At 36.4% G+C, this 21,526-nt stretch overlaps 1 protein-coding gene and 1 pseudogene across 1 annotated transcript; both read right to left on the reverse strand.

Moving 5' to 3' along the window:
* Positions 1 to 5,424: 5,424 nt before the first annotated feature.
* On the reverse strand, positions 5,425 to 6,664 carry LOC140037985 (trans-resveratrol di-O-methyltransferase-like; annotated as a pseudogene).
* A 683-nt stretch (positions 6,665 to 7,347) lies between these two features.
* On the reverse strand, positions 7,348 to 9,392 carry LOC140037735 (trans-resveratrol di-O-methyltransferase-like). Its single transcript, XM_072082737.1, has 2 exons — positions 8,571 to 9,392; positions 7,348 to 8,217 (listed from the first exon to the last, which is right to left on the reverse strand). The coding sequence occupies exons 1-2, from the start codon at positions 9,351 to 9,353 to the stop codon at positions 7,903 to 7,905; spliced, it is 1,098 nt and encodes a 365-aa protein (XP_071938838.1). The 5' UTR covers positions 9,354 to 9,392; the 3' UTR covers positions 7,348 to 7,902.
* Between the last annotated feature and the right edge of the window lie 12,134 nt (positions 9,393 to 21,526).

The raw sequence follows: 21,526 nt of genomic DNA on the forward strand, positions 1-21,526 counted from the left end.
TTCTGAGACCGGTTTGTTAGGTGCTAAACCTGCCGGCACACCAATGGAGCAAAATCATCACCTTGCTTTAGCTAAGGACAAGACCCTTCCTGACTCTATGCCTTATCGGCGTCTTATTGGTCGTCTTATCTACTTGACGATTACTCGCCCTGAACTATCTTACAGTGTACATATCTTGGCACAATTTCTGCAGGAGCCACGACATAGTCATTGGGAGGCGGCCCTTCGGGTTGTTCGTTTCTTAAAACTTTATCCTGGGCAAGGTCTTTTGCTACGCTCTGATTCCTCTCTTCATCTTACAGCTTATTGTGATGCGGATTGGGCGAGTTGCCCATTGACTCGACGTTCTTTGACGGCATATTTTGTCTTTCTTGGGGATTCTCCAATTTCCTGGCAAACGAAAAAACAGCATACCGTATCTCAATCTTCGGCTGAGGCAGAGTATCGATCTTTGGCCTCTACGACTTGTGAATTAAAATGGCTCAAGGGTTTGTTAGCTTCTCTTGGCGTCCCTCACTCATCTCCTATGCGGATTTATTGTGATAGCCAGTCCGCTCTTCATCTTGCTCACAACCCTGTGTTTCATGAACGCACCAAGCACATCGAGGTTGATTGTCACTTTATTCGTGATGAGATTCGTCGTGGTATCATTCTTCCCCAATTTGTATCCTCGTCTCACCAACTCGCTGATATTCTAACCAAGGCTCTTGGCAAACGTTCGTTTGATGACATTCTTTGCAAGTTGGGCATTTCCGATCTTCATGCTCCAACTTGAGGGGGGGTATTAGCGTATACACTTAGTCTCGGCTGCAGTTTCGGGTATCTTGTGTTTATAGTATCTATCTATATTTGGTAGCTTTGGTAATTGCACATAATTAGGTAAATTGGGGCTGAAGTCACGGCAGTCTGGTTGCACATTGTACTTGTATATATAGAGCAAATGGCAATGAGCAAAGCATGAAAACTTTTCCCAATTCTTTTGGTCTTTCATTTCACCAATATTTCATTTGAAAATAGTACATAAAAACAACTCAATTAAATACAAATTGAATGAGATCTTAAAGTCTAATAAAAACTGATAAGTTATTAACCATTTGAGATGTTAAAGCCTAATCCAAGGATGTTAACCAACCTAAATGTGTTGTTTTATGGTGTGTGAATTGATAGCTGCATCCAAAATGGCTACAGTCTTCCATTTCGCCTACTTGATCTGTTGATTACCCCCTAATCCCTTACATCTTTTTAATTTTCGAGTAATTTTGCCACTGCTTAAGTTGTATTAGTAAGATTTGAAGACGACGTGATTTTTTTTCATATGTTCATCAGAACATTTTAGATATAATTAAACTATGTTATGTAATTAACTTGGAATGAAGTTACAAATTTCATGTTATCAATTTTGTACGCCAGATGTTGAGGTTTTGACTCTTATTAGCTTCTTTGCTCCTTAATGGTATTCTAACTGAATTTTATCTTTATAATTTTTGAGCAAGTACTAATATAAAATTCGTTTAATAACAACGAATGCATAAATGCAGTGAGATAATAGAGAAATCCATATCATATGGCCATTTGTACGCAGATAGATCATTGATAGTACTAATCTACTAGCTAATTGCATGAGCATTATAACTAACACTCTAAGGTGGAAAATGAACCTATAATTTTTTTTACCGTGTATATTGCTGCTGCACAAAACAAGAATAATATAAACAAAACAGCCTCCATTGATCTCACACAGATAAGCAGACATAGACTAATATCTCCAAAATACCTATCTTGTACAGACATCCTTCACTAAGAGAATCATCAGACTTCACTCTTATTATGTTTTTGTCTAAATTTAACATCCCAAATTTATTTTCATTAAAAATTTCCTCTCTTATATGGTTAAATAGGACATAAAATTGTCACAAAAAAAAAGAAATAATTCTTTTCTATCTTAAAATGGGACCTAAAATTGTTATAACAAAAAAATTAATTCTTTTGAATTTATCTATCAAAAATTGAGGTATCCAAATGAATAACACCAAAGATTGACAATATGTATAATCGTCATTAGAAAATTAAAAAATATATATCCAATTCAAATAGAAAAATTTGAACTTTACTGAATCATCATCATCATCAAGTGACATAACACAATATACCAAAATAAAAAAAGGAGAAAAACCCAAAACAGAATATGAAAAATAAAAGAAAAAACAACTAATCAATAAAAAACTAAAAATAAATGGAAATTAAAGTAAAAAATGTAAATATGGACAGTGAGCTCATGCAAAGGTGATCGGACTTTGAAAATTGGAGAAATTTCCAATTTTGTGATGAATTTTAAAAAAATTCTACAAAATGGGTGATTTTGGCAAGGGATTCCGTCTGGGGGTTTTCGTATTCGTGAAATGCGAGCAGTACTGAGCTCGCATTTCACGAATGCGAGGTTAGAATAGAGCTCGCATTCCGCAAATGCGAGCTCTAATTTAAATTTTTTTGCTTTTTTTTTGGGAGCTAGAGAATTTTTTCCAGAAAATAGTAAGAGCTAAATGCGAGCTCCTAAATGTTTTTTTAAAAAATTTTCAAATAGCTCGCATTTGATAAATTTGACCTCCAAAAATTGTATTTAACTTTTTGGTTAGATTTCGCATTTATAAGTATGACTTTCAGAAAATTAAATTCAAACTTGCTAGAAAAAAAATTTTAAATGAAATTTACGAGCTCCATAAAAAATATAAAATTAAATGTAAATGCTGTTTGTTTTGTAGAAGTTGCCTTTACTAAAATGCTGTCGGTAGTAAAATCTTATTTTAAAATATCTACTAAAATCTTATATTTCGGAGAAATGTTAGAGAAATTTTATTTAAAAATCTGTAATTAGCAGAGGAATAAATTTTTTTTATTTTAAAACTTGCACGTGCCTAAAGTCATCAAATATGTGCTCTAAAAAAAATCATATTCACAATAATCTTTTTAATATAATTTACTATACATGCATATTTCTTTTATAATAAAAAAAATTGGTAATTGTACGGTTGGAAATACGTTATTTTATTATAATACATTTAAATGGTGGAAAAAGTACACATGCATGGTTCTTTCTATTTCATAGATCAATGTAAAAATAGAATGAAATTGTTAACATGTAAGGTGTTGACTATTTTTTATGAATAAAATACTAACTTTTTTTCCTTTTTTTATCAAATAAATTTTTTTAATCAAATTCTAATTTTCCTTTGTTATTAATGAATCGTATTTATTTGTTGACACCGATGAATATTAGTTATAAGAATCTAATAGTTAATAGTCATTAATATCTGTTACAATTTCAACTGTAATTTTAGAAATTTCATAACGCAATGTTATTTTAAAAAATTATTTAAGTTATTTTTATGAAGTACGTGTTATTTGTTTGGTAGTTGAAAGGGAAAAGAAAAAAAATTAAATCAAAGATCTAGCGATTAAATCTTGCGTGTTTTACCTTTTACAATTATTGGCAGGATTACTATTTTGATTAAAAATATAAAGTGATAATCAAGACAAAGTTATTGTCATGCAAAAATCCTAAAACCCTAAGTGCTAAAGCCGTAAAACACTAAATCATAAATCTTAGAAACCAAATCCTTGTAAACCCTAAAACATTAAATCAAGGTTGTTGGGTTTATTAAAATCCATTAAAAAATATTTTTGCGGCACGATAGGATTACTATTTTAATTAAAAATCGAAAGTCCTAATCAAGGCACACTATAGTCAAACTAAAATCCTACAACCATAAACTCGAAAGTGCTATTCTCCTAAAACACTAATTCTTGATCTCTGAAACCCTAAAATCCTGAATCCTAAAAGCCTCAAACCCTGAGTGCTATCTCTAATGTAGTCAGTAGCAGAATCAAAGATATGATATTTTCGTTTGTCTACAATTCATTTGGTCTTCTCTTTTGTTGCAGAAGCATGTGCCACCGATTTCTGTCCCTCAAAATAGCTGGAAAAGTTGTGAGAAAAGTAAAGGAAAACGGCTGTGCCACTTGCTGAAGAGAGAGACAGATCCGAGTCTCGGATCCGAGGGTTGAATATAGATCCGAGCTCGGATCTTTAGGATCCGAGGACTTCCCATGATGGATCCGAGGTCGGATCTTCTGACCTCGGATACACTCCTCCAGAAGTACAGAAGAGGGATCGGATCTCTCTTTGCTCTCACGGATCCGAGCTCGGATCGGTTCCATTAAATTTCCAATTTTTTCGTTTCTTTCGTTTTTCCTTCATTTTTGCTCCTAATTTCTTATGTACTTTATCCTCTGGACAATCCTTACACTTCTTTCAACTCGTGCATGAATTTCATACATCGATATCCTTCACAATTTCACAAAATTAATGCATTAATCCACTCATTTAATCCACTCATTAATCAACTCACAATTTCACAAAATTGAACATTTCGGCCATTAACTTGAAATTTTGGAAAATATTTTTAAAAAATTTTGGAGAATACGCGGGCTAATCTAAAATAACCCTGGTAGTGCATCGATGATCAATTAGGTGAACCATTGCTGAAGTTATTTCTTGGCTAGACCTTTAATTATTATTACTTTGATTTTAGTGAATAGTCATTTAATTTTTAGTTGGCTATTTCATTTTTAGTTGAATTGTTTTAATTGTCATCTTTTATACAAAAACACCCCCTCGTGTTACTTTGGATTTCAAAAGAGACAAATATCCCCAGTCCCTGAGGATATGACCCTACTTGCCCTGTTTACAAATTAATAATTATTTGTGTAAAAGTCATTCCATCGGGTATATCGGTTAAGCAAACTCTTCGGGAGCAGGGTGAATCAAGTAACCCATTGTACACCTAGAGTCCCTGCTCCAGTAATTGGAATCGGGTTTTGATTACTTTAATTGGCAATTAGGTTTATTTTTATTATTGTACAGGCATTGACAACCTGTTAAACTCGTTCAAGTTCGATAGGACAAATAAACAAATCAAACTTAAACAAAAATTTGAAATCATTAAAATAATTAAATAAATTTAAATACTAGAGTGTTCGACTTGATAAAGCTCAATTGCATCCCTACGCACAATGAGCTACATGTTGGGTCTCGTTTTTGGGCTAAGTTATCTGCCCTGTAGTCTGTCTCTTGGGGTTAGCGAATGATTCCTCAAATTCTCTCCCTGCGACGGGCCTTGAAAAGAAATAAATACTCAAGATTGTGCTTGGAAAGTGACTTACAGGTCTGCCCGACAGAATAGCTCTGCAGAAAATTCTCGCATGGCTATTTTCACCTCCCAAAAAAATATTGATTTATTGAAAATGAAAAGAAAATGCCACAAAAGATTACAATCGTAAAAGAAGAAAAGATAAACATGTTGACTTCTTACATATGTCTAACAAAAATAGTCCAAAAAAATTATCCGCTACTCCTAATAATAAACCTCAATGAATCCTGCCTAGTACTAGAGTTATCTTATAGTCATTGAATCCTGCCTCAGAAAAGAGTTTTGCCCACTCTCTCTCATTTCTTTGTTTCCCCGTGACAAGCACCATCATCAGCATATCAAAGAAAAGTTGACTTTCAATTGCCTCATGATCATCAGCTCCCTTTTGCTGGTCATTCAGTACCATGTCTATGATTATCACCTTCCCTCCATTTTCCTTGCTAGGAATTGCTTCTTTGCATTTCCTAAGCATTTGTACACATTCCTCATCATTCCAATCGTGCAATATCCACTGTTTAAATTAACATTCATATCACAAAGAATTCAAATTAGTCAAGAATACCACATCAAAAAGACATGGTTGTAATGAATCAGCAGCATATATAGATGTGTTTAGAATCAATACTAAGCTGCCTTTTAACAACAAAAAGGTGAATATGGATCTGTTGCATCTTCTTGGAAAGGTGATCTTACCTTCATTGTAACATCATCTGCAGGAGGAATAGCTACAAACATACTTCCTCCAACAAAGGCTAAACTCTTGTTATTCGCTACCAAGCCGTCAACCACATGACGAAGATCGAGAACAATACATTTCAAGTCAGGAAAAGCATCAGCAATTTCCGTAGCCAAAGTTCCAGTTCCACCTGCAACATCCACCAAAGAATTCAACATTGAAAGAACATCCTTGCAATCCCTGATCAGAATACTGCCAACTAGCCTAGAATCGCTAGCCATTCCTTCATTAAAAAAATTATTAAGCCTCAGATCCTGGCCTGCAAGCTCCCACACTACCTTGCCGTGACAAGTCTTGAAGGGATTCACATCACTGTTGTTTTGCAACCACTGGCTAAGGTGGTACCATGGATCCATCAAGGTAGGATCAAGCATGGTGTCACGCTAAAAGGCTCATCTTTTAATAAAAGTTTAGAAGAAGTAGTGAGCATATAACCTTCCTCTTCATCGTGCTGGCTAACTTTTGCCTCGATGAAGAAGCCTGAGTGGATTAGAATCCTCATCAGACGATAGACAAAGGGGGCTTTTGCATTGCCAATTGGAAGAGCATCGGTGAGTTCATCGAGACTCATTGGCTTAACATGCTTGTGATTAATGTCTGGTATGCCGAGTTGAATTGCACATTTGAGGGAAATGGAGTTTATGAAGTTGAATATGTGATTCCATATGTGAGCTTGAGCTTGAAGTAGCTTATTAGCATCACCATTTCTACCCAAGTCCATCTTTTCGCTGTCGATTTTGTTTTCCTCTTTGGGTATAACAGGTAGGCATCCAATCTTATAGTTAAAGAGCGTATAAGGTCCATACGAATGGATAGGCATGATGATTAGTAACTGGGGCCATGAGTGGCTATAACAATTCAATTTAGTAAATAATGCGTACTCTTTTTGTTGACTAATATATTTGCAAGATCCAGAAAGGTGTATTTGTGGAGAATGGGTTGGGACGGTTGTCAGGTGCCACCGTCCCAAATGATGTATGGGAAAGATTTTCTCAACAAGGCAAATTTTGATAATGTGCAGCCAAAAGCAAGTCACATAACTTTGAAATTACAAACATATATGGATCTACACGAATATTAATTAGATACAATGCCATTGTTTCAAAATTGAATAAGTAATTTACATTGAGTTACATTTTGTTTAGAAAGTGTTGTACAACTTAGGCAAGTTAAGAACTGAAAATCTTTTAAACTTACATTTTGTTTATCCGTTCTTCCTTCAACTTACATTCAGCTGTAATGGCTGAATTTAAAGTGGAAGCGATGCATCTACTTCAACTTCAACAATGTTGGAAACAGTTATTGTCGTTAGCTACCTCAACTCCACACCATTTATACATAATGTGCTTGCTGTGTATTCCAGGCTGGGATTTGGACACATTCCAGTGTTGGATTGTGGTGGGGTTTAATACCAAATCAATGGATTAAATCCTTTATATAAAGGAGGCAAACGAACAATTTTATTACACTCAAAATATATTTAATAACAACACACAAAATATATTTATATTGGACACTAATAATTGAGCCTCACTCTTGAGAATAGTTGCTCTAATATATCAGTGCCTCACTCTTGAGATATCTGCTCAAACACTCACTCAACAATTGAACTCGTTCATTTCCTATCTTTCACTTGAGCTTTGGTGCCCTTCAACTGAGGAAATGGCATTTATTTATACTAGTAAGGATCCTACAAGCGGCTGTAATTTTTCTCTTCTCATTCAATGCCCAATTGCCAGAAAATCTGGTGAACTTCGCGAGTAAATCTGGTTCAAGATACAAGCACGAACCAAGTTGATCAGCCGCCCACGTTCAGCTTCAAGACTGGACTTTGGCAATTTGTCTATTGCCAATAAATGAGTAAAACAAACACTCCAAAGCCATAAAACTTATTCTGAACATCCTGACTAAAGATTCATCACTCTTTAGCACAAACAACATTTTCAAAAAGCATATTAATTAATTATGATAAACCTCAATGATAGATCTCAAGCCCAATACTGCAGTTATCTTATAGTCACTGAAGCCTGCCTCCGTGAAAAGTTTCGCCCAATCTTTCTCATTTCTTTGCCTTCCTTTGACTAGAACCATCGCTGCCATATCAAAGAACAGTTGGGTCTCAATCGCCTCATGATCATCATCCCCTTTCTGCTGGCTTTTGCAGAACATTTCAACAATTATCACTTTGCCTCCTTTTTCCTTGCTAGGAATTGCTTCTTTACATTTTTTTAGTATTTGTACACACTCATCATCGCTCCAATCAATCAATATCCACTGCTTGATTGCAAATTATATCACAATGAAAGAAAATTTTTGTTAGAAACATTACAACCCATTTAAAGCTTTTTGCGTCAAAAAGCAAAAACAAAACTATTCTCTTATAGTACCAAACACACGCAATCAATTTGACGTTTAAAACTTTGTTCTTTTTTTTCCCCTCTTCATGATGCAGTTCTTGGATTAAGCATAACCTCAATTTCTACTACTCAATCTTACTTTTGAAATTGACACTTCTTATAATTGGTGAATTTTAATCTTATGATCTCAGGCAATAAGGATAAAAATCTAAATAACACTACTATAAAAAAAATTTGTCAACTAGAAAACGTGCAACATCGATTTCATACCTTCATTAAAACAGCATCTGCAGGAGGAATGGCTTCAAACATGTTACCTCCAACATAGGCCAAGTTCTCACTACTCTCCAAGCCATCAACAACATGAGGAAGATCAAGCACAGTGCATTTCAGGCGAGGGAAAGCATCAGCAATTGCCTTAGCAAAGGTTCCAGTTCCACCTCCAACATCTACCAATGAATTCAAACCCTCAAAAACATGCTTACAATCTTTGGTCACCACGCTACTAACCAGCCGGGTATCACTAGCCACTGCTTCGTTAAAGAATTGATTAAGCCGCGGCTCATGGCTTGCAAGATCATAAAGTGAGCTGCCATGGCAAGTATAAAACGGGGTTTCATCACTATTCTGAAACCACTGGCTGAGATGGTGCCATGGATCAGTCAAGGTGGGATCGAGAATGGCTAGTAAAAACGGCGTCATGCTAAAAGGGTTACTCTTTAAAAGGAGTTCAGAAGCAGAAGTAAGCAGATAACCCTTTTGATTATCATTCTCATTTCCAGGAATCTTTGCTTCAATGAAGAAGCCTGAGTGGATCAAAATCTGCATGAGACGATAAACGAAAGGGGCTTTTGCATTCTTGATGGGAAGAGCATCAATCAATTGATCAAGGGTCATCGGCTGGCCATGTTTGTGAATAACGTCTGGAATGCCTAATTGAATTGCACATTTGACGGACATAGAATTTATGAAGTTGAATATATGGTTCCATATGTGAGCTTGTGCTTGAAAAAGCTCACCAGTATGATCAACAATATTTCTAGCCAAATCCATTTTTTTGTTTGAAATTCTAGGATTTTTTTTTCGCTTTTTGGTTGGGAATTACAAGTAGAACTCGCATTTTATAGGCCGGGTATGGGATTCACAGGAATAACGTTGCAATAGTTTCTTCTAATAATATGACAACAACCGGTTAGAAAAATGAATAAACAATGAAATCAACTCAGAAACAAGGATCCAAAGGCAATAAATGAACTCAATTATTAAGTGAATCTTTGAGCAGATATGTCGAGTGAAACTCTAATAAAATTAGAACATATATTCTCAAGATCTAGACTCAATTATTAGGCGTCTAGTATAAGTTAATTTTATGAGTATTGTCATTATATACACCTTCAATGGAATAAAACTATTTATTTGCCTCAATTATTAGAAGATTTAATCCATTAATTTGATACTAGAGTCCACCACAATTCAACAGTCTTTTCCTGACACACGTAATTTTGGATAGATTTCGTCCTAATTGTATGAATGGAGAAAGGAAAGTTTATACAAGTGTTAGACTAACCAAAATCCTCGCAAGAAAAAAATATAAAGTTGTAAAAAATTTGGATTTGGATATTTGAAGAATTTAAACTTTGGCCGATCATATTATTTTGAACGCCAGAATGGGCTGCTAAATTTGTTGTGGTGCAAATAGTCTGTCATTTCGACTTACATTGCACCATTTTGGCCTACAAAACCTACAACTGCTTGGCAATACTGTCAAATGCTTTCCTAGGCTTCCTCTATTATAGGAACATTGGGCTTCAAACATTTTAAAAAGGAATCACGCCACAGAATTAAAAATATACACATTTCTTTGGTGTAAAAAAAGATCTTTAATTATATTTTGTCACTTTTGGTTTTGTTTCCAACATTACTTGCATATGTCTTGATATTGGTGTGTGCAGATAACCCTTTTCATTTCATTATCAGGAAGCTAATTTGCTTTTATGAAGAAATCTGAATGGATAAAATCCACTTAAGACAATAGACTAAAAAAAAAAAAGGCTGCTGTTTTCTTGATTGGGATAGGAGTGAATTGGCAGGCCATGTTAATATCTGCCTACGAAGATAAATTACACATGTGAGGAAAAGAGAGTTTATGAAGTTGAATATATGGTTTCATTAGCATTTTTTTAAAATTTTTTTTTATCACTCTAGAATGGTTTCGATTGCAAGCGTAGAAGAAATTGGAATTTATAACGCAGGTCACGAGGCTAAAATAAATCACGTAGCAATAATTTCTGTGAATAAACTTAACAAAGTCAACAAACAACGCCCTATCAAGATGAGCTTATTGAGAAAAATATATATGTAAAAAAAATGAAAAACAAATAACACAATGAGATCAACTAAAAACGCATTAAATTTGACAAATTTCAATTAACCTTTGTCACAACCATCTGCAACCTACCTCAACTACATTTCAATGAGTTGCAACTCTTCCAAATTGGCTAGGCAACTTGTCCAAAGATTGATTGTTTCAACATCTTATTAGAGATTAAGAATTAAAAGTAGCATAAACAAAGCTTAATGCAATAATGGCCTAATATCCAGTTCCTCTCAGTTAGTCATAATTCATCAAATTACGCAAGTAAATCAATGTGATGCTACTTTAATTTAACATTGACTTAAGCAAGCAAATTTAACTTGTTACTGATCCAAATTTAACTTGATATCTGTAGCAACTCACTTGAAGAAGAGAATAGTACCACTCAACCAGCAGCACGACCACAATCAGCACCACCATTGCCAGACCGTCAAATAAACCAAACCAGAACAAGAGACAAATAAAGCACTACCAGTAGAATAGTAGATAATGGGGTTGGCTTGTGGAAGGCAGTAACAACGTTAACGAGGAGTAAAAGCCTACTATACCAAACAAGAATAGAATCCAAACTCCAAAGGTCCACCACTAGCACACATTCTAGACTACTCACAAGTCATATTCACCAATCAGTCCTCAGCAGGCAAGTCTCCAAAAGTTTTCTTTGTTTTTCTTCTTTTAGTCAAGAACCAAATACCAATCAAAGGTCTGGTGGGTCTTCATGATTTCTATTCAATCTTTATCACATAATTGAGAATCACCAATCCATACAAATCGGAACACTTGTATAATTTTTCAAATCAATAGTTTTGTAGATTAGAGGGATTGCATTTTTTGGGAATTTTCTTTACTATAACAACTTTTATGATGCGATGTATGTTAAATAAAAAGATGATTCAAAAATTACATACAACAAATATTTCAAAAGATTTTCTAAGAGAAAATTGTTCAAAATGTCCCTCACATCTCATCAAATAAAATTTTCCACCCGTCGCTTTTGAAATACTAAATTTATGTCCCTCACAAAATTAAATCGATAAAATTTGGTTGCAATTTAGATTTTTTTACCACGTTTTACCTTGAATCCAACACGTGTCCAATGCATGATCATTTTTTAGGGACAAAAATGTTATATCCCATTTATAATTAAATAAATGACTGGATCCATATTCATTTTTGTTCCTAAAAATAGGATTTGATCTAAATCATATTTATTTTTTTCTCTTAAAAAAGCGGATTTGACCTAATCTATATTCACTTGTGCCATTGAAGAAATGGAACCTGACCTTTTTGTATATAAAAAATAACTGTATGTGGACCACATGGTGATTTTCAGGCTCAAAAGTTGTCAAAAACTTGATTTGGTACCAAAATTTATTAATTTGAATTTATAAAGGAGGTAAAGTTAACATTTTAAAAGTGATAGGCAAAAAAATTCATTTAACAAAATATGAAGGGTATTTTGAATGATTTTTCTATTTTTCTAGATAATGCCAAAATAATAGGAATCCAAATGGCTTTTAATCAGTCTTTCTTCCTTGCTCTTGTGCTCCTTGCATCTAGTTAGTCTATCAGACTTACTTTGTTTTATCATTTACATAAAATCATAACTAACACAATAGTCTCTCTAAGCATATTTCATATAGAATTCAAATTATTTCGTATCATCTAATATGAAAGGAAGGAAATAGTATCACGAGACAGTAAAAAATTATTGCAAGGACATTTTTGTCCAAAAATTTTTCTGGGGGGAGGGGTGGCACGCAAAGTGCCTATTAGAGAAGTTTAGGGGGTAAAGTGCAACTAAGGTGAAAGTTCATGGAGATTTAATGCATTTAACCCAATTGAATTGTTAGTTTGTCTTTAAATTCAATTAGAGTATTAATTACTAGTAGAACTCAACTACCATCCATTACTAGCTAATTTCCTACTAAGATTTTTTTTTTAAATTTCTTTTGCAGGTGCGGTGCTGGGGAAAGTTGAAGCTGGGGAAGCTACAGAAACCACCAATGCTGTCAAAACTGCATCAAGTAAAATGCTGCCAATTGTGTCAAAACTGCACCAAGTAAAATGCTGCCAATTGGAGGACAGATTATAAAAATGCTTGGCGTTGGAGTTCATGATGGTTAGGAACGGAGCTGTGTACCTGCCGGGGAATCCTGCACAGGCAATCCATGTTGTGCTGGCTGTATCTGTGTGTGGCAGCTTACGGAGACGTGTATTGGTAACTGCTGAATCAAGCTAAAATGCTACTAGCATCTAAGGGAACAATTAGCAAATTGTTCTAGCCGTTACATAAATAAATGGAGCATGGTTCTAGTGCAGTATGTTATCCCCAGCTGTTGAATAAATTATTGTAAATGGATTTTCGGTCGGAAATCCATTGCTTTTCCGTTGCTGTTTGGACATTTCATGGTAATGGATTTTGAGTTAAAACTCGCAGTTTGGAATCCCTGCAGATGTCATGTATTTTGTCTAATAAAATGAACTATGTAAAACCCCAAATGAAATATATAAAAAAAGGGATAATTTTAGAAACCTCTCTTGAAATTTTTTACTATTTCATTGGCTTCCCTTTAAGCTTTAAAAATTATACTAACCTATCTTGGGATTAATTATCTTGTAACATTTAAACCCAATCAATAATTAAAATTGATATTAGGAGAGAGAAAACAATATGATTTCATCGTTACCCTCATCTGCTACATTGTTTAATTAATTTAATACCAACCCACTTATCAAAGAAAAACACTAAAATTTGCTATTTATTATTAGGGATCAAATCACATATAACATAAAAAAAAATAGTATATCATTCAGTGTTTTCACTTAATACAAGATCCAAATTACTCTTTTCAATTACATACCCATTGTTAAACATGATCAACAATAAATAATCAAAAAATTTTGCAACCAAAATATTACAAAGAACAACCATTAACATCATCAATATTTTTGTCAACATATTAACGTTAGTTGCTGAAATATTTATGGTATTAAATTTCGCTTTTTGTTGGTTACAGATTTTTTTTTTGATTATTTATTATTGATTATATTTGACAATGGGTTTGTATCTGAAAAGAGCAATTTGAATCTTATATTAAACAAAATATAGCGAATGATATATTATTTTGATGCTATATGTAATTTAATCCTTGATGATAAATAGTAAATCTAGTGTTTTCTTTAATGTTTGGACTGTATTGGATTAATTAAACAATTTAGCATATTAGGGGCAATTGTGAAATCATATTATCTTTTTTCTCCTAATATCACTTTTTTATTATTGATTGAAGCTAAAATTACAAGATAATAAACCTCAAGAGAGGTGAGCATAATTTTCAAAACCTGGAAAAGGGCAAGTGAAATAGTCAAAAACCTCATATATGTTTGGACAAATCTGCTCATTCATTCTTAAGCATTCTTGTTTCTTCTTTTTCCCTGTCATTTCCTTTTTAGTTTCTTCCCTTTTCTTTTCTTTATCATACATGCTATTATTATTTGTACACCTAGCGTACAATTTTCAAAATTGTTTATATTAGTACACTAGATTGGTCAAAACTTGTTTATTTCTTACTTTTGCGTGTCAATATTTTACAAAAGAATTCTACGATATACAAGATTCTTTTCCAAATTGTGAAGTCAAAGTCATTTAAGAAATTGAACTATTCAAATGTATATGAAAAAAAAGGGATATTGCCTCCCGCTTTTCTTCCTCCTCCGTTGCCTCGCCGTCCATCAGCTCGCCATACACCTCCTCTAGCTCGCGCACCGCCGCCTGAAACTTCACCTCGCAGCCACTGCCCGCAACACCGCGAGCACCACCACCACCCCGCTGCCCGAGGCTACTTCCTTCTCGCACCGCCACCTGAAGCTCGCCGCTGCTGCCCGAAGTTCACAGTAGCTCCACGCCGCCTCCAGGCTCTACCGCGCAACACCACCAGCTTGCGGCCAAGTCGTGCCTCCAGGCCTCCATCGCACGCCGCCGCAGCCCATGGCCAGATCCTCTCTCGCGCGACCATCAGCACTGTTGCACTACCAGCGGTTGCCACCTCACGCGATGCTCGCGGCCGCCGACAGTGCGATCCTTCCTCCAGCTCGCTGCTCTCTCTCGCGTCTACCTCTTTAGTGCGCCAACACCACCTGTCAAATATTGACAAGTGGAGGTATTGTTCTTGCACCCTTGTTAGCATCTTCTAGATTCTAAATTGCTGGGGATTGTTGCCCATTTCTTGGGTTCCTTGGGGGATAATCGCAGGAGGTGCTTTGCTTGATTTCTCACTTGTAATTTGTTCGGCGAGTCAATTGCTCATTTGGGGTCATTTTGAGAGTTATTGGCAAATTGTTTACCCTTTTGATTTCTTCTATTTCTAGTATTGTTTGTGTTGTCGGATTTATCAGTGCTTTGGGCTGCCTATTTGAATTGATCCTTACCTGTGTGTGCACCAGTGGTACTGATGGTAGTGGTTTGCTTAAAATTTATTCATCTTGTGTGCACCAGTGGTACTGGTTGCGGTATTTTGTTTACTTTTGTTGTTTCTATTTGGTTAGCTGTTTGCTTGAAAGCCCAACCCCTTGTGCTTATATTTGCTCCCAGTTGAGTTGTGTAGTGGGCTTTCCATTTGGTGACATCTGTTGGGCTTTTTGGGGTGAGTACATTTTGTCATTATTTGCTGATTTGTTAGGGTCGTTTTTGGTGTCAATTGAGTCTCCTTTGGTATTTTCTGCCTGTAGTCTATTGAGCTGCCTTTGGTTGGGGTTTATTGCATTTGTTTGGTGCATTGGACGGCTACTGTGACACTTCCATTGCTTATTGCTAATTGGTTGCGTCTTACTGACTTGCTTGGGGTATTTGGAGTAGTTGTCGCACTTTTAGGCTGCTTTGTTTCTGTATTGGACTCAATTGGAACCACCGATAATTCTCAATTGCATTTGCTGTCTTGTTGAGGCATTTTCTTATAGCTTTTGGGTTGCCTGCTAGTCACAATGGTGAGACCTCGATCTTCCTCTAGGTCTAGGACACCTAAACACTCACAGCCTCCCCCACCCCAGCACTCTATTCCCGCCTCTGACCCCTCGCACGACCCTTCTTCCTCTAGGAGGAGGGCTCGCCTTGGAAGGCAACGAGGCATCCATATCTCTAACCCTGCATATTTTGGGGGTAATTTGAACTTCACCAAGGCCGCCGACAAGCGGCGATATGCTGATTGTTGTGAACGGCGCATTATACCTTGCCGATACCAGGACGCCGCCACCTTAGGCCTTTTAAATATTCGAGTTGACTTTGATCGGTTGATCCAGGCTATTGGGTGGCGTCCCTACACTTATATTGTTGACTGTCTGGCATTTGTCAAATTGGTTAGGGAGTTCTAAGCTACATTCGAGTTTGACCTCCCCACGGGTTACACAGTTTCTACTCCTAATGTCACCCGTTTTAGATTAATGGGTCAAGAGTTCCACCATTCCATTACTGATTTTAATCTAGCACTTGGTTTTATTGATCCAGCCTATGCCGAGTCTCGTGAGTATGCCGAGAGTGCATGTGACTACGTCCAACCCTTTTTCTCCCCCTATCGACATATTTGGGAGGAGATGTCCGTAGACCGTGATAATTATGACCCTCGTCTATCTAAGGGTTCTTATCTGAAGGACCCGACGTCTCGTTATATCCACCGTCTTTTGACCTATAGTTTCTCGGGTAGGCGAGATAGTTCAGGCATTCTGTCTAAGCCCGAATTTTTTTTTATTTGGTGCATGCATAACAATATTAATGTTAATCTTGGGTGCTGGCTCGCTTCTCAGTTCAAGTCTATTTTGCCTAAAAAGAAGCGCCCCTTGATTCTTGGGTCATACATTACTCACTTGGCTGTTAATTTGCATGTACTTGATATTTCTAACCATGATTTGCATATAGCCTGTCACATGGAGTCCTTGGACATTCCGAGTTTAGAGAAAATGGGTTTGATTCGGGAGGGCGACAACGGATGGGAGGTTGTTCCCCCGGGACCGCTACGCGCTCTCCCTCGGTCATCTTTTGCCCGAGCTTCCATGGATGGCAGTGATCCCGGCCCGTCTACTTCCGCTCAGCCTTCTCCCACCCCAGGGGCCGACGACTGGCTCCAACTCCGGAACACAGTTGAGAGACTGGAGACTCGCGGGACCCATATTGGCATCAACTTGCATAGCATGGCGCAGAATTTGGCAGCATTTATGCAACATACGGGACTTACTCCTCAGTTCGCGCCCGACCCGCCCCTATTCTGACACTTCAGGGAAGTACCGTTGCCCTTATCCTTCCTTTTGCTGTTACATTATCACATTGAGGGCAATGTGAGGCTTAGGTGTGGGGGGGTCAGTTTGGGTGCTAGTATTTCCAGTTTCCGATTTTTGGGTGTTTTTCCTTTGTTTTTAGTTTAGGTGTTTTTCCTGTGTGACCTAGGTGAGAGGGGATTTGGATTCGACTAGTGGATCTCTTCAATTTTCTGCCTTTCTTTAATTTTCTGCCTGGCCTGCTGGTGTCTTGGTGAATATTTTAGCAACTCACTCTTCTATTGCTAGTTGTAGTTTACTCTATGAATTTAGTTTTGGTGGCAAGTAAGAGCATGTTGTCCTGGTGAATATTTTGAGTTTAATGACTTGGTGCAATTTGTGACTAACTTGCTTAGGCAATGTAAATAATTTGCTGGCAGTGTGTGTGGATTGGTCCCCCTGTTGACCTTAGTTCTCCATGTTTAGGAGATGACGTGGGCTATGATCTTTAATTGTCTGGTATTTTGGTATTTTAGTGTGAATAGCATATGGCTATACTCCGCTAGTGTCGTCACCCAGTAGCCGGGAGTCTTCACCACAAATGTCGATTCTCGCGTCTAAAAGTGGCGATGTCTATGAGTAGGTAGTTCTGGAGCTGTGAAAAGCTGAGTAACTGGGTTTTTTCATCTAAAAATGTCAGAGTTCACGTCAAAGGACTTGGATGACTTGGGACTAAGCATTTATTCTTTAAAAAAAAAAAGAGAAAACAAAAAAGAAAAAAGACGGATATGGAAAATATGTGAGTCTATGATCATATTGGCCCGCCGATCCTTGGTTTTCAATGTTGAGATTTTGGTTGCCAGTTGACTTAATTTCTAACTGTTGCTAGTTTAATATTTTGATTTCCTAGGCGAGTTAGCCATGAATTGGACGAGTCTATGATCTTAGGAACTAACCGGGAGAGATATGATTTGACACTTAACCACTATACCTTGATTTTGGTGTAAGTACAGCTGGCAATAGATAACGTGAGAGCAAGCCATTGTTGAGTTGAGTTGTTCTCATGCTTGAGGGCAAGCATGGTTCAGGTGTGGGGGGAATTGATGGGGTGTTAATTGTCAGTTATTTTATTATTAATTTTCCCTTTGTCCCTGCCAAATATTGTTTTAATTGTTAATATCTGCTTATATTTGGTATCTAGACTTAACTTCAGGGAATGGAACAGAAAACTACAAAAAAAAGGAGGGATTTTCTGGAGAAAATTGAGACTTCTAAAAAACTTCATAAACCTGGCCCACATTTCTGAGAAGAACCAGACTTCCATTTCCCTTTCTGCTGACTAGGAGTCCTCCTACCAAGAGAAAACTACACACAAGGACTTTGGCAGAGGGCTCCAATTCTTGGGCTTTTGGATCGGCGAGGACCACGAACATAGGGAAGGCATTTAGTCATTTGGCTTAAAAGGAGAAACGGACATACAGGAGGAGCTTATCAATAGTTTTAGATAGCTTTAGTTTTAGTTCCCTTTCTTTTTCCTTTTCACGCGCACAATGTGCTCGACAATATTTTCTAACGGGAAAAATATCTTTTATTTCTCATTTCTTAGTGAAAAACTTGATGCTTTTTCAATCAATTAATTTGCATGGAGATTTAATTATGTGGCGTCGCTAAGCCATTTATCTAGTCAAGGATCAACTCGACGGCGCAGTCCCGAAAATCTGTGAGATCTAATTAGTTTTCACGCATTTCTCAATTTATTAATATTTGCACGTTGTCTGCTTGAATTTTCATGAGATTATTTTATTAATTGGATGTCAAGAGCCCGATGTTCAATGTGATTTATTAATCCCCTGCCAAGTTAGTCAATTAAATCTGTAATTATTTGATTGATTAATATTAATGGCAACTGACGTGTTTACACACTAGAGGAACATGCAATCTAATTTAAATAACCCTCGTAGCGTGTTATTGATTGGGGTTAGGTTTTTCTAGATCTTAATACAATTAGAAAATTAATTGCTACAGTCATACCTAGGAGTATTTTCTGGTTAAGGATAATCAATGGTCGTACCTTGGTTATCAATAAATTAAGGAAAAATTAGTCGTTAGAGTTCGTCGGCGACTATAACTAGCCTATTAATAAATTAAGTGAACCTCTCTTACATCAATGATCAGATGAATGGACTGTGTCTGAGTAGTTGTATCCTTGGTTAGAATTTATCTATCCTCGATTTAATTCCTGCTATATTCGTGATAGTTAATTATTTATTTTTAGTTGAATTGCTTAATTGTTTTTAGTTTCATTTCGATAAAAATCCCCCTTCATCAATTGGAATTTCAAAGAGAAAAATATCCCCAGTTCCTAAGGAGACGACCCTGCTTGCCATTGTCTACTATTTAGTAATTTTTGTCAACTAATTAATTCTGGTATATCGGATTCAGCAAACTTTTCGGGAACAGAGTGAATCAAGTAACCCATTGCACACCTAGAGTCCCTGCTCCAGTACCTAGGATTAATTATTGACTGCTTTTAGTGGTTTTTAGATCCTATTTTTATTATTGCACAGACTCGACACCCTGTCATCACGACAACTGACAAATCTCAACTTGAGGTTTTTTTCTCAAACCCACTCTTAAGATTCAACTCAACTCTTCAAAATAATAACCTACTAGAATGGCAGTATTTATAGACTCCAAAACTTTCTAAAACAAATACAATTATAAGCTGAAAGTTACTTGGAAATTGACTTGAAATTTTCTAATCTAATATGGAAACTAAACCAACATGACACCAAAAAAAAAAAGGAAATTAAATATTAAAATAACTTGGTTTAATTTCCTTCGTTGGGTTTTCCAATGGGTTGAAATGCTTTTCATATTGACCATATTTTGCAACCAAGGTTAGCCTGTGTGAACTAACAACGTGATGCAATAGATATGGAGACTAAATCGTGGACTGCTTACATCAAACAACCTCCTTCTTCTACTCCACTCTCGCCTTACTTCAGGAAACATGGAAAATGAAATTATAAAATTAGGGACCAAAATTACCACATAGCAAGTTCTAATGCACTACTAAAGTGGGGAAAAGGGAGGCAGGGGAGTGGGGAAGAAGAAGCAGATAGAAGAGGATAATCCAAAAGAGAAAAAAAAAAAAAAAAAGGTGATATTTCGGGTCTGTTGAGTATTTTCTTTAATGGAAGTAGGGAAAAAATTACAAAAATTTTCTAAATTTCAATTTTAGTTTGAAATTTGTCTCAAGGTCGTGTTACACTGTTGTCTTAATATTTAGCAATCTCTCTTAACTGATTTTGGTTTCCACAAAAATAAATTATTGGATGTTGGAAAAAAATTAGTACATAGCTTATTGAAAGTTTATTGTGTTTCACAACGATTTTCATTCTTTTTTTTTTTTAATGTAAGTGAGAGATCTCGAACCTAAAACCTCTTACTTATACTCTCTTCTCTTGTACCACTCAACCGATCCCTGTACATAACAATGCAGTATGTCCGACATATTGAGTGTATCATAAATGTCTGCTTCACAAAGTTTATAGTTTAATCACTTTTTTTTTCCCCTATGTTTGACAACATGTGTCAGCATAATATGTACGATTTTCAATAAGTTGAGGGAAAAATCATCAAATTGGCCTTAAAACAAATGTATTTTTAAATAATAAATTTGTTTGGGTAATTGGCACAAAATGATTTTCTGTCGCAATCTATGTATTCTTGTAGATGAAATATTTTATGTACTGAAATCATATTTGACACCAAGAAGTTATTTTTGAGCGATTGCTCAGTAATTAGATCACTTAAATTGCTAAAATTTGCATTTCATGTTTCCTGGGCCTTTTTTGTTGGACTTGGGCAGGCAGTAATTTTGGGATTTTTGCTGCGATATTCGGGGGGTGAATTAAGAAATTTTTGGGGTCCATTTTGGACAGGTTTGGGTCTAATTGCTACCATATGTGGGGGTATTTCTGCTTTTGTTGAATTGTTGGCCGTCTGACCTCCGTGTGTAAACCAGTGGTACTGGTTGGAGTGGTTTGTTTACATTTAGTGAGTTGGCTATTTGTTTTAGTTTCCCCTGTGACTCACCAGTGGTCCTGGTTGAGATTTTTGTTGTGGTTAAGAGCTTCCGTTGAATTTAAACTTTCCTGTCTGAGCACCAGTGGTACTGTTGCATTGTTGTTTGATTTCTTCAACTTTCTCAATTACTTTGTGGTGAATTGCTGCGATTGCTGGTTATATTTGGGGGCGCCCGTGACGCTTATACTTGTTTATTGGGGGCGCCGTGACGCTTACATTTGCTACTTGGTTGTTTTGGTTTGCCTGTTGGTCACCATGGTGAAGCCTCGATCTTCTTCTAAGACTAGGACCCCTAGGACTCCTCAGCCCCCTCCACCCCAGCATTCCATTCCCGCCTCTGACCCTTCGCACGACCCTTCCTCCTCTGGGAGGCGGGCTCGTCTTGGGCGACAAAGAGGCGTCCATATCTCTGACCCTGCACATTTTGGAGGTCATTTGGTTTTCACCAGGGCAGCCGACAAGCGGCGCTATGAAGCGGCTTGTGAACGACGGATTATTCCTTGTCGTTATCGGG

The sequence above is a fragment of the Coffea arabica genome, chromosome 3c, assembly GCF_036785885.1.
Source record: "Coffea arabica cultivar ET-39 chromosome 3c, Coffea Arabica ET-39 HiFi, whole genome shotgun sequence".
NCBI lineage: Eukaryota > Viridiplantae > Streptophyta > Magnoliopsida > Gentianales > Rubiaceae > Coffea > Coffea arabica.